Source organism: Ornithodoros turicata, chromosome 6 (assembly GCF_037126465.1).
Source record: "Ornithodoros turicata isolate Travis chromosome 6, ASM3712646v1, whole genome shotgun sequence".
NCBI classification, from domain to species: Eukaryota; Metazoa; Arthropoda; class Arachnida; order Ixodida; family Argasidae; genus Ornithodoros; species Ornithodoros turicata.
The window spans coordinates 17,995,614-18,010,017 of record NC_088206.1 but is presented as its reverse complement, the minus strand read 5'-3'; the positions used below and the strand labels follow the sequence as shown (position 1 = coordinate 18,010,017).

Sequence of the window (14,404 nt, the reverse complement as noted above, 5' to 3'; positions counted from 1 at the left end):
GTCACAATGTGCGCCGGAGAACGAAATCTCCGCTGCAGTTACTTGCACATTTGAATGCGAATACGAGGCTATATTGTGGAACTCTGTAAAGCCATCTTCACTGCAGTCGTACTCTTAACGTGGGGAAGCCAAAAGAGCCGCGTCTTCCATTTCTGCTGCGCCAGCTAGAGTGAAAAAGGACCAGTAGCTTTTTTTTTTATATATTCAGGACGTGCTTGAGCTCTGCTCAGTGCAAGATATATAAATTGAATTCAGAATACTTATCTGCTTTTCCATTGTGCTCCCAGGAAAAGTGGATAAGCCGGATTTCGTCGAAAACCATCCATACGATTACACAGAAAACGTTTTTCTCTTTTTATAGCTCCCGGAGATTTTTTGAAATATGTAATACTAATCCTTCATAAAAACAAATACGTTTATTAGATGCTTAAGTCTCGTTTGTTAATGGAACGTAAAACGCTCAGATCAAACGTGAACGGCATCAAAAAGGTGACTGCGTGTATGATTCTGAAGCAACAGGTTTATTTCCCTCTGAAACAGACGAAACCCTCTTGCATTTCTTTTCCACCTTCTCGTCATCGCGCACTGTGGCACAGTAAACAAATCACAAAGAACAAAAAATGAAATAAGGAAATAAACAAACTGAACCCGTGAAGTTAGTTCTCGCATCAAATGAGGGATGGCGACTCCGCCGCCGCGTCGTTTCCATGACGACGGTCGGTGACGTCACTTAGGTAAGCGCGTGCGCACGTGCTGCGGCCGTCGATTTTGAAGAGGGACTTTTGCAAAAAGGGAGTGTGTGTGTGTCACTGCAGGAACCTGTGGTGTGAAACTGTGCTCCGGACGCCCGCACCAGGGACCGGCGGTTGAGGATGACTCTTAGCACCTGAAGAAGAAAGCAAAGCATGGCTCTAAAGCTTCATCTACAAAGCGTCTCCGGGCTCAGAGGCCGAGGAGATCGTCTGGCCAAGGCCACTTTTCGGGGTGAGCGATACTCTATCAAACACTCGATATAGCATATGTGCTTCGAAAGCGTGCGCTCTTATTTGATTGTTTCGATGAAGCGCCTGTCCAAAGGAGATCTGCAGCCGTGCTGCTGTTTTCTTCTGTTTCGTGAACAATGCATTCGAGGAATCGTGCATTAATGTGTACCAAACAGCTGAACGTGCAGAATGCGAGCACATATGTTTTTGTTTGTTTCGGTAATGAGCTCGGAAGTTTGCCATGAAAGTAACGTTATGCGACTGTACGTGTGATCGATGATGTGTGGAAATTGGGTTTTGCATTATTGCATTATCTGCATATTTGATGACAAAGAAGACAAAGGAGCAAATAATACCAAGGGCTCGTGGAGATTGCTTTGTATGTCCGATTATAAACGACAAGGATGACATAATTGATGTGTACGAAGCACGTATACACGCACGTTTATGTCACACTATCTCACAAGTCGCTGCAGGAAGGAGGCTATGTTAATTCCAAGGAGAAGATCACTAACAAATATGCAAACAACTTAAGCGACCAACTGTGAACTGCATACTTTTAGCCCTGCCGAGGACGGTAGCAATGTGTATGGGGAGGTAAGCATTGCTCCCAGCACCGTGAGTCTGAATTATCCGCAGTCCTATACCCTGCGGCATGTGCAACGTGTCGCCACACGTATAGGCTGGCCCACCTTACGTGCCGAACTACTCCCAATTTGAACTTTTGGTCCTTCCTTCCTATCGCCACACGTCTATTATTGCTTGACTTTAGCGAACACGAACCTAAAACCTCCCTTTATTTATTTATTTTATTGAATAACTTTATTTTTCTGAGAGAACGAGGGGCAGTTATGCTGTTCTGGCCTCTTCCTTTCCTTACGTTATCTGTGCCGTGGCTTCAAAGAAGGTACATCCTACGTAAAGCATGGAACAACCAAAGGACCTCTCCCTGTTTGTAAACAAATGACGTCATAGTGTTGGACAGCGCCACCAATTTGGTAGAGTTGAACTACGCTGGAAGCTATAGGGGCGAGCGAGGTCGCGCCCGAAAGCCACGGTCTTCAGTGGATTACGATGGTCCTTGAAAGGAACGCCACCTTCGGTCCTACTTGTCTTGTAATAGGGGGCGCGACCAAGTGCCCATTCGTGGAACCCAGCCCTCCCCTTCCGATTTGTTTCGGTTTCAGTCTGTCTACCAACGTCATGATGACGTTTCTCGGGTAGAGGTTTATTACGAAAACACAATTTCGTCGGATTGGTGGTGCTTCCTCACCTTCCTGGAGAGAGGGGTAAAAAGAGGAGTCATAGTTTATCTGTTGATCGAGGAACAATGATAAAAAAGCACGAGAAGCACTCTCATGATTTGGAGTTCCAACCACAGGAATATGATCGGCGCTGATGATGATTGTCGGCGCTTATTTGCAAAGAGGAACAAAAAATAAACGAAAATGAACGTTGGACTGCAGCACTTTGCTTTTCCATTGAAAGACGCCGCATAAAACTTGATCACTCTGTTCACTGGAATAGATGAAACCGTTATCTCTTTCTGCAAACGCGGGTTTCATTTTGAGCGACGCACTGCTGTAATGTTCTCACGCGCTTAGCACAAACGTTGGTGGTCCTCGAAAATATGCCCTGGTGATGTAAAATCTAGATTTCGTTTGCAAGGAGCCCACTGCATAGTCTTTCGATTTATTATTGCGGAGTTATGAAGACGACAGGATAAAGGATAAAGAATGGTTAATTATTAAAACGACGCAATAAACGAAGCTCTGGAATCAAAGATAAGAAATATGACGTCACCCACTTCAAAGGAATCGGGCGATTGGCTTGTCATGTTTTCCGAACCGTTATCGTGCCCCCCCCCCCCCCATCCACACATACGCATCTATTTAGACTAACTATTTAGATACACTCTTAGAAATGAACTTCACCGCATAGCACGCTTCTATAGCCGACCATCATCTCGAATGATATCGTTATCTACTCTGATTTGTTGAAAACGGGAGGCGTATGCCTTTTTTGTGTGACAATTATGAACAGCATAAGTGTCACAAAAAAGGCGTACGCCTCCCGTTTTCCACAAATCAGGGCAGATAACGATATCATTCGAGATGATGGTTGGCTAAGAGCGTGCTTCGTGGTGAAGTTCATTCTCAAGAGTGTAGGATTACGTGTACACTATAAAAACTGAACTTCACCGCATAGCACACTCTGTGCCAACCATTGCCACGATTGACAGGGTTAGCGCTTCTGATTAGAGGAGAGAGGGACGCGTACGCGTTTTTTGTCAATTATCATGCACACAATTGACACAAAAGGGCGTACGCCCTCCTTCTCTCCTTCGAATCAGAAGCGATAACCCTATCATTCCTGGCAATGGTTGGCGTAGAGCGTGCTATGCGGTGAAGTTGAGTTTTTAGAGTATACACTTTTAAAAATGAACTTGACCACATAGCACGCTGCTAGCCAACCATCATTTCGAATGATATCGTTATCTGCCCTGGTTTGTTGAAAACGGGAGGCGTACGCCTTTTTTGTGACACTTATGCTGTTCATAATTCTCACACACAAAAAGAAAAAAGGCATACGCCTTCCGTTTTCAACAAATCAGGGCAGATAACGATATCATTCGAGATGATGGTTGTCTAGGAGCGTGCTATGCGGTGAAGCTCATTTTTAAGAGTGTACCCTGCGGCATGTGCAACATGTCGCCACACGTATAGGCTGGCCCACCTTACGTGCTGAACTACTCCCAATTTGAACTTTTGAGCCTTCCTTCCTATCACCACACGTCTATTATTGCTTGACTTTAGCGAACACGAACCTAAAACCTCCCTTTATTTATTCATTTTATTGAATAACTTTATTTTTCTGAGAGAACGAGAGGCGTTATGCTGTTCTGGCCTCTTCCTTTCCTTACGTTATCTGTGCCGTGGCTTCAAAGAAGGTACATCCTACGTAAAGCATGGAACAACCAAAGGACCTGTCCCTGTTTGTAAACAAATGAAGTCATAGTGTTGGACAGCGCCACCAATTTGGTAGAGTTGAACTACGCTGGAAGCTATAGGGGCGAGCGAGGTCGCGCCCGAAAGCCACGGTCTTGAGTGGATTACGATGGTCCTTGAAAGGAACGCCACCTTCGGTCCTACTTGTCTTGTAATAGGGGGCGCGACCAAGTGCCCATTCGTGGAACCCAGCCCTCCCCTTCCGATTTGTTTCGGTTTCAGTCTGCCTACCAACGTCATGATGACGTTTCTCGGGTAGAGGTTTATTACGAAAACACAATTTCGTCGGATTGGTGGTGCTTCCTCACCTTCCTGGAGAGAGGGTAAAATGAGGAGTAATAGTTTATCTGTTGATCGAGGAACAATGATAAAAAAGCACGAGAAGCACTCTCATGATTTGGAGTTCCAACCACAGGAATATGATCGGCGCTGATGATGATTGTCGGCGCTTATTTGCAAAGAGGAACAAAAAATAAACGAAAATGAACGTTGGACTGCAGCACTTTGCTTTTCCATTGAAAGACGCCGCATAAAACTTGATCACTCTGTTCACTGGAATACATGAAACCGTTATCTCTTTCTGCAAACGCGGGTTTCATTTTGAGCGACGCACTGCTGTAATGTTCTCACGCGCTTAGCACAAACGTTGGTGGTCCTCGAAAATATGCCCTGGTGATGTAAAATCTAGATTTCGTTTGCAAGGAGCCCACTGCATAGTCTTTCGATTTATTATTGCGGAGTTATGAAGACGACAGGATAAAAGATAAAGAATGGTTAATTATTAAAATGACGCAATAAAGGAAGCTCTGGAATCAAAGATAAGAAATATGACGTCACCCACTTCAAAGGAATCGGGCGATTGGCTTGTCATGTTTTCCGAACCGTTATCGTGCCCCCCCCTCCCCCATCCACACATACGCATCTATTTAGACTAACTATTTAGATACACTCTTAGAAATGAACTTCACCGCATAGCACGCTTCTATAGCCAACCATCATCTCGAATAATATCGTTATCTACTCTGATTTGTTGAAAACGGGAGGCGTATGCCTTTTTTTTGTGACAATTATGAACAGCATAAGTGTCACAAAAAAGGCGTACGCCTCCCGTTTTCCACAAATCAGGGCAGATAACGATATCATTCGAGATGATGGTTCGCTAAGAGCGTGCTTCGTGGTGAAGTTCATTCTCAAGAGTGTAGGATTACGTGTACACTATAAAAACTGAACTTCACCGCATAGCACACTCTGTGCCAACCATTGCCACGATTGACAGGGTTAGCGCTTCTGATTAGAGGAGAAAGGGACGCGTACGCGTTTTTTGTCAATTATCATGCACACAATTGACACAAAAAGGCGTACGCCTCCCTCTCTCCTTCGAATCAGAAGCGATATCCCTATCATTCGTGGCAATGGTTGGCGCAGAGCGTGATATGCGGTGAAGTTCAGTTTTTAGAGTATACAGTCTTAAAAATGAACTTCACCGCATAGCACGCTCCTAGCCAGCCATCATCTCGAATGATATCGTTATCGGCCCTGAGTTGTTGAAAACGGGAGGCGTACGCCTTTTTTGTGACACTTATGCCGGTCATAATTGTCACAGAGAAGGCGTACGCCCCCGTTTTCAACAAATCATGTCAGATAACGATATCATTCGAGATGATGGTTGGCAAGTAGCGTGCTATGCGGTGAAGCTCATTTTTAAGAGTGTACCCTGCGGCATGTGCAACATGTCGCCACACGTATAGGCTGGCCCACCTTACGTGCTGAACTACTCCCAATTTGAACTTTTGAGCCTTCCTGCCTATCACCACACGTCTACTATTGATTGACTTTACCGAACACGAACCTAAAACCTCCCTTTATTTATTTATTTTATTGAATAACTTTATTTTTCTGAGAGAACGAGAGGCGTTATGCTATTCTGGCCTCTTCCTTTCCTTACGTTATCTGTACCGTGGCCGCAAAGAAGGTACATCCTACGTAAAGCATGGAACAACCAATGGACCTCTCCCTGTTTGTAAACAAATGACGTCATAGTGTTGGACAGCGCCACCAATTTGGTAGAGTTGAACTACGCTGGAAGCTAGGGGCGAACGAGGTCGCGCCCGAATGGACGCCACCTTCGGTCCTACTTGTCTTGTAATAGGGGGCGCGACCAAGTGCCCATTCGTGGAACCCAGCCCTCCCCTTCCCATTTGTTTCGGTTTCAGTCTGTCTACCAACGTCATGATGACGTTTCTCGGGTAGATGTTTATTACGAAAACACAATTTCGTCGGATTGGTGGTGCTTCCTCACCTTCCTGGAGAGAGGGTAAAATGAGGAGTAATAGTTTATCTGTTGATCGAGGAACAATGATAAAAAAGCACGAGAAGCACTCTCATGATTTGGAGTTCCAACCACAGGAATATGATCGGCGCTGATGATGATTGTCGGCGCTTATTTGCAAAGAGGAACCGAAAATAAACGAAAATGAAGGTTGGACTGCAGCACTTTGCTTTTCCATTGAAAGACGCCGCATAAAACTTGATCACTCTGTTCACTGGAATACATGAAACCGTTATCTCTTTCTGCAAACGCGGGTTTCATTTTGAGCGACGCACTGCTGTAATGTTCTCACGCGCTTAGCACAAACGTTGGTGGTCCTCGAAAATATGCCCTGATGATGTAAAATCTAGATTTCGTTTGCAAGGAGCCCACTGCATAGTCTTTCGATTTATTATTGCGGAGTTATGAAGACGATAGGACAAAGGATAAAGAATGGTTAATTATTAAAACGACGTAATAAAGGAAGCTCTGGAATCGAATATAAGAAATATGACGTTACCCACTTCAAAGGAACCGGGCGATTGACTTGTCATGTTTTCCGAACCGTTATCGTGCCCCCCCCTCCCCCTTCCACACATACACATCTATTTAGACTAACTATTTAGATACACTCTTAGAAATGAAACTTCACCGCATAGCGCGCTTCTATAGCCGACCATCATCTCGAATGATATCGTTATCCGCTCTGATTTGTTGAAAACGGGAGGCGTATTCCTTTCTTTGTGACAATTATGAACAGCATAGGTGTCACAAAAAAGGCGTAGGCCTCCTGTTTTCCACAAATCAGGGCAGATAACGATATCATTCGAGATGATGGTCGGCTATAGAAGCGTGCTATGCGGTGAAGTTCATTTTCAAGAGTGTAGGATTACGTGTACACTATAAAAACTGAACTTCACCGCATAGCACACTCTGTGCCAACCATTGCCACGATTAACAGGGTTATCGCTTCTGATTAGAGGAGAGAGGTACGCGTACGCGTTTTTTGTCAATTATCATGCACACAATTGACACAAAAGGGCATACGCCTCCCTCTTTCCTTCGAATCAGAAGCGATAACCCTATCATTCCTGGCAATGGTTGGCGTAGAGCGTGGTATGCGATGAAGTTGAGTTTTTAGAGTACACACTCTTAAAAATGAACTTGACCACATAGCACGCTGCTAGCCAACCATCATGTCGAATGATATCGTTATCTGCCCTGGTTTGTTGAAAACGGGAGGCGTACGCCTTTTTTGTGACACTTATGCTGTTCATAATTCTCACAAAAAAGCCATACGCCTCCCGTTTTCAACAAATCAGGGCAGATAACGGTACCATTCGAGGTGATGGTTGGCCAGGAGGGTGCTATGCTGTGAAGTTCATTTCTAATACTGTACTTCCGAAATAATTCCATACTTACGAATGACACCGTTCTATGATCTAATTTGTTGAAACTGGGATGGATGCGTTTTTTTTTTGTGACGTTCTGTATAATGTAATTTTGCATAATTTGGGCATTTTGCGTAAGCTTTGTTGTATCGTGCTCCGTACGGAGCTCGGTCATTTACGAATATCTTGCCATTGCATAAAACACGTGCGATTTGCGACATTTAGCATATTGGCATATACTATGAGAAAGAGCGAAAGGTTTACATGCGTTTCCGAGTGGCGAGTTGCAGAAGTAGCCCGACGGCGACTTATTTCTCACCGGTGACTGACTGGTGATTCCGCGACATAGCATGACGACTCGGGCCTGCTATTGTGCGTCTTCTTCTTCTTCTTCTTTTTTTCCATTTCACCGTAGTATGCCAGTATTGTTTGCTACTGATGGCGTTCACCTGTGTCGCGACCATGGCAGAAGGTCTGGTTAAGCCCATGTTGCTGGACCGTACACTCTAAAAACTGAACTTCACCGCATAGCACGCTGTGCGCCAACCGTTGTCACGAATGATAGGGTTATCGCTTCTGATTCGAGGAGAGAGGGATGCGTACGCCTTTTTGTGTCAATTATCATGCATACAATTGACACAAAAAGGCGTACGCCCCTCTCTCTTTCTTCGAATCGGAAGTGATAACCCTATCATTCGTGGCAATGGTTGGCGCACAGCGCGCTATGCGGTGAAGTTGAGTTTTTAGAGTGTAATGGAAGCCGAAAACGGGAAAGGAAACATTTCAGTAACGAAAACAGAAGCGGCAGCGAAAATACTCCCCGTTACACTTATCTGATTGGATGTAAATCTCTTTTCACGGGGATTGCACGAGGCCATCGTTTGCACCCGTTGGCGTTTTTATTATGTGGCATCGTTTACGTTGCTGTCCGGATAAACACAGCTTGGTCAGGATACACCGTTTGGTAACACATTCGAAAGAAGGGAAAAGAGAAAGAGGTAGTGCGAGGTATAGAAGAAAACAAAGTGTATTTGGATGGCAGTATCGTTCCGGTAATCTATGGTATGGTATGGCTATGGTAATTCTAGCCCGTCATATAGTATGGTGAACCATAATGGCAGTAACTGCCAATTATTCGTTTCTATTTTTTTCACTGTACGCGCTCGTGGTGCGTACACTCTTAAAACAGAGCTTCACCACATAGCACGCTGAAGGCCAACCATTGCACAGAGTGATACCTCTATCACTCTTGAACTGTGGAAAGCACGGGGCGTACGCTTTTTTTGTGAGAATTAACATTTCCGCATAAGTGTCACAAAAAGGCGTACGCCTCTTGTTTTCAACAAATCAGGGGAGAGGGCGATGTCGCTCGGGATGATTGTTGGCTAGGAGCGTGCTATGCGGTGAAGTTCATTTTTAAGAGCATACAGAGGGTGGTAGTGATGGAACTGGTTGCCGTGCACTCTAAAAACAGAACTTCGCCGCATACCACGCTGTGCGCCAACCATTGCCACGAATGACAGTGTTATCGCTTCTGATTCTAAGAGAGAGGGATGCGTACGCCTTTTTGTGCCAATTATCATATATCCAAATTGACACAAAAAGGCGTACGCCCCTCTCTCTTTCTTGGAATCGGAAGTGGTAACCCTATCATTTGTGGCAATGGTTGGCGCACAGCGCGCTATGCGGTAAAGTTCTGCTTTTAGAGTGTAGTCGACCGCGCTCAGGCGAGCAACGTCACAGCTATCTCGGGGGGTGGGAGGGTACTGTGCGTCCTGGGCCAACTTCACACGAAACTCTAAAGTTATTTGTCTAAAAAGGCGTACCGTTAACCAATCAGGGGTCATCAGAACGATGTCATTCGGGATGATGCTTGGCCGAGAGCGTGCTAGTCACAAATGTCGACTACACCATTACAAACAGACCAGAGCGAATCGGCGAACCTGAATTCCTTTATTAAGGCACGGAGACTCAGATGGGCGAAAGGGTTAATGGCGGTTCGCTCGTTAGACTTATGATGGAATGGGAATTTGTCACGAATGACCCCCGAATGCCATTACGGCTCGCTGCTGCAATCCGATCCGCAGGTCGCGACGGCTATTAATAATGACTCGATAAGTTTGTTCGGCGATTCCCTGACACTTTCTTTTTTTCGTCGTAAATCGCAAAATAATTTCCACACTCTAAGGAAAAAAAAAGGCGTGAAAAGGTGATAATTGCTATAGTTACCACCTAGGTAAACACAGTGTCGGATAAAGGGTGCGAAAGGTTGGTAAAGGCATTAATCATATATACAAATCCTTACAAAAAAAAGGCGTACGCCCCCCTCACTCACCGAATCCGAAGAGGTAACCCTATCATTCGTAGGTAGGAGGTAGAGCTTTGCAACCTTTTAGGCACAACATATGCGACAACTATTACCCCCTAAAAGTTGTAACTGCTCCACCCTTTTTTCTAAGAGTGCACGACACCTTTAAAACAGCTGCTTATGCGATAGAGCTGAAAGCTGTTCAGAAAGTGCAGCAGATGAAAAACTGAAAATTAAAGAGCAGGTAGAGTGCATGCTTCTTGAAGTGCCTGCAAGGTTCATAGGAGTACGGTCGTTCGCCATATAGATGCTCCTTTCTAATTGGTATTGCGCACATCCCGCAGCGTAGTCACAAGATATTCCGTAGCAGACGACAGGAGCAATGGTGCCGTCTGCTATATGAGTCATGCACTTCGTGCTCTTCTAACCGTGTGGAATATCCTGCAGTTCAGTCAGAAGATATTCTGTAGCAGACGACAGCACCAGTTGTGTCGTCTGCTATGTGAGTCATGCCTTTTCGCGCTCTTCTAACTGCGCGGAATATCCAATAGTTCAGTCAGAAGATATTCTGTAGCAGACGACAGCACCAGTGCCGTCGTTTGCTATACTTTCGCTCCAACTCCCAATATCTCAGCGTCGTGCGAATGTTCCACATAAGACATGGCACAATTCAAGTTCCATCAGTAGTTTCTTTTTTTACTTTTTCTTCCACTAAAATACTCTACAAAGATGTCCCTTGTGTGAATACACGGTTGTAGTGCTTAAAAACACCATGGATTAATTCAGATGGCATCCGGATTAAATTGAATAGCATCTGAATTTTTTCAGATGGCACCCGGATTAAATTGAATGGCACTTGGATTATTTCAGATGGCACTTGGACTAATTCAGATGGCGCTTGGACTAAAATGTACGGGAAAACCTGTAGTAATACGATTTCGTTGCGTGAATAAGAAGAGGACATCTGAACTGAGAGCGCGAGAAACACGGACAAAGAACGGAGAAACAGATAGAACGGGCGCTAACTTCCAACTACGTTTATTGAAGAAAATGAGCAAAAAAGAAACCACCTTCATAGCACACGTGTCACCGTTCTGAGCGCACCGGTTCTGAGCAAACCGGTTCTGAGCACACCGGTTCTGAGGAAGATCAGTTCCTTTACGGTTAAAGATACACAAAGTGTGCTTACGCACGCATCTTCTTCGCAAGCACGTGTTTCTTGCGCTCTCAGTTCAGATGTCTCAATACCAACTAGCCCAATCCTTAACCCTTCTTAAGAAGAGGAGAAGGAAAAAAAAAAGCAAAAATTCAAAACAGAAAAGCACGTGAACTCTGAAAATTTGTGTTTTGTGTTTCCTTTTGTGTTCTCACAAATCCTTTTGTGTTTTGCATCTTTTTTTGCCTTCTCTCCTCTTCACGTGACGACGATGTTATATATATATAGATAGATAGAGAGAGAGAGAGGTCACTTTATTTTTGCGCCTGATGAAGTGCAGTCGGCTGAATGAAAGCGTGTACGCTACTAAATGGAAGTTTGTGTTTTTATCTTTACTTATGTTGACCGTATACTCGAGTAAAAGTTTCCACATTCCATGATTGGATATGATGATTGCATATGTTTTTCACGCACTGCTGAGTCGTCTTGGAAGTCACCTCCATACAGTGTTAAAACATCAAATGAAAACTGGTCTTGGCTTTCCTTCTTAGTTCTCTCTTCACGATTTTAGTAGTGTACAGGTTTTCTTCATTGTGAGTTGCACATTTCTCATACTTTCACTGGTTCCTTGTATGTAATGTTCTTCACTGCTTCATTGTATGTATACTGTTGTTCACTATATCATTTTATCTATACCACTGTTATTCATTGTATGTTATTAACTGGTTTCTCTGTATATACCACGGTTCTTCATTGTATGTTGCTAACTGGTTTCACTGTATATACCACTGTTATTCACTGCTTACACTGTAAATATCATCAGGTTAATGTAATAAATTTTCTTTATATACATATATGATGATATGAGAACGTAGTGAAATTAGTTAAGTGGTTCACAGAGCTTTTGAGGTGTCCTCGCATGCATGTGCACTTCGGAACAAAACAGGAAGAAACGAAAGAAGGAAAATCACTGAAAGGACTATCACGAAAAGGAGGCTCAGGACCATCTTTAGAGAGGACAAAGGAGAAGAAAGAGTACGGAAGGAAAGTACGGTATAGCGCTAAACAGTCTGACGCAAATCGGACGTTTACGAAATGTAGAGACTATCTGGAGTTATGAGGAATGAAGCTAGAATGGGTGAGTAATTGCAATAGGGGTCTAGAAGCTGTAATTAGTCCAGAATTTACTCTCTCTCTCTCTCTCGCTCGTTTTTTTTTTTTTTCATTGGAGTGTACTATATGCATGTGCGAATATTCGATCTTTGTTTTTTTCGAATACCAAAGCGAACAATTCTATATTGGATACGATTTCCGAAATAGGATACGGAATTCTATATTCGAATTTCGAATCAATGTTTCTTCGAAACCAAATATATTCGAATAGTTCGAAAGCTGCACACGTAATGATGATAACGGCACAGCAGAAGGCGTAAACCAAAGTGAGCGCTGCATCATATTCCCACATCGTATGAATGTATAGCGTATACATGCTTTACGCATGTTTTTACATATCCGTACATGTACTGCATGTGTATCCGGTCCGGTTACACACCTACCCGCCCCATATTTGATTCTGTTTTATAACTTTTCGCTTCGTATTGCGCTTTGGTTTTAAAATAGCTGTTCGCCTATGCCTATAATGCACATGGGGCGTTGTGGATTGAAGAATATCAAAGACGGCCAAATATGCGGGGAGCGTATCCGTAATATCCGGTCAATGTACTAAGTTTTGTGAGCCTCAGTCACGCTGTACGGCAAGGAATGGCAGTTTATCTAGCTGTGGTGTTCGCATGGAGCGACATCCTCAGGAATACTCCAGCGGAAGATGCGCACTAATAGCTTTTCGCTGGCACATTAGTACTTAACGTCGTGTCTTTCCGTGCTCTTCTAACCATGAAGAATATCCCAGTGATGGCCAGTAGTTAACTATATGTAGTTAAACTACTAGTTAAACCACCTAATTGTAGTTAAAAAGTAGTTATCAACTACTTGCAGAAATGTAGTGACAACTACTAGTTGAACTACTATTTTAAGTAGTTAACTACAGTAGTTAGGTTACTGAAGGCGCCAACTACTTCCGATTGTTCCGCAAGCTTACTTGGAAACGGGTATTAAAAAAAATCCCAGAAGGTGCAAATGAGGAATATCTGTCCCTCATTATACCTTCCGGCTGGGCGGAAGGTATATTATTGAGACATGACACTAAATTATACCTCCCAAAAGGCATAAAATTAGTCCCGGTGGTATAAACGACGGTACTTGATCCTGAAATAGACCTCGCTGGTCCCTTTTTCACACCTTCTTGGCTGAGAGTGTACGGCACGATTATGCTTCCGACTTTTACCTTGAGCTACTTGTTTGATGAGAACGGAGGTGTAGAGCAATTGTGTCGTGCATGTGTACTAAATCTTCACTTTTAATGCTCGTCTAGTGAAGCCTCATTTGCTGTGAAATAATTCTGCAACTTAGTTTATCGCGTAGGCACAGAAAGAATCTCGCCGCAAGCTTTGTATTTGACGATCGTAGCAATGGCTTGAGCCAAAGTTTATTATTGCTTGTGATTCATATTTAGGTGTCCAAGAATGCTACAAAGGATTGGTGTTGGTGGACAACGTTAAGTAGTTATAGATGTAGTTAAACTACATTGCAGTAGTTAAAAAAGTAGTTTTAACTACTCCCCTGAAAAGTAGTTGAACTACTAGTTAAACTACTCAATCACAAAGTAGTTAGTAGTTATAGTTAAACTACTGTAGAAGTAGTTAGTGGCCATCACTGGAATATCCTGTGGCTCTGCCATAACACCATTCCGTAGCGGACGACAGGGCAGATGGTGTCGCTGCAATGCGTATACAGTACGCCATTTTCGATTTGCGGAGCCATGCGAATACTAAACATATGACACGACAGTTATCCTCCCATTGAGCCGTTTTTTTTTTTTTTACTTTCCGGCAATTAGAATATTCAGTGGGGATGTCCTGGTGTGAATTACGCGCACCGAGGAATTCGCTGAAACCAAGCGAGGCGACCGAATCACGCAATGCCGTCTCTTCTTTGTCGGGTGGACTGTAATCATCCACTCGGGCGACCCCGAAGCGGCTAATTCATCACATACCTCATTTAGAGACATCGCAATTTGTAAGATGCTGTACAGATACATGCAGTCTTCTTCTAATGAACATTTCCGCGATAATAGAGCGGGGTGCAATTAAGGAATAGGGATGTGGATTGCACGCTGATGACGCACGGTTCC

At 43.8% G+C, this 14,404-nt stretch overlaps 1 protein-coding gene across 1 annotated transcript in view; it reads left to right on the top strand.

Moving 5' to 3' along the window:
- Positions 1 to 832: 832 nt before the first annotated feature.
- Positions 833 to 14,404, top strand: part of LOC135399299 (otoferlin-like) — a 266,111-nt gene continuing 252,539 nt past the window's right edge. Inside the window, exon 1 of the mRNA XM_064631146.1 lies at positions 833 to 984. Coding sequence (XP_064487216.1) covers positions 906 to 984 — 79 coding nt within the window. The 5' untranslated portion in view covers positions 833 to 905. The remainder of the gene's footprint in view (positions 985 to 14,404) is intronic.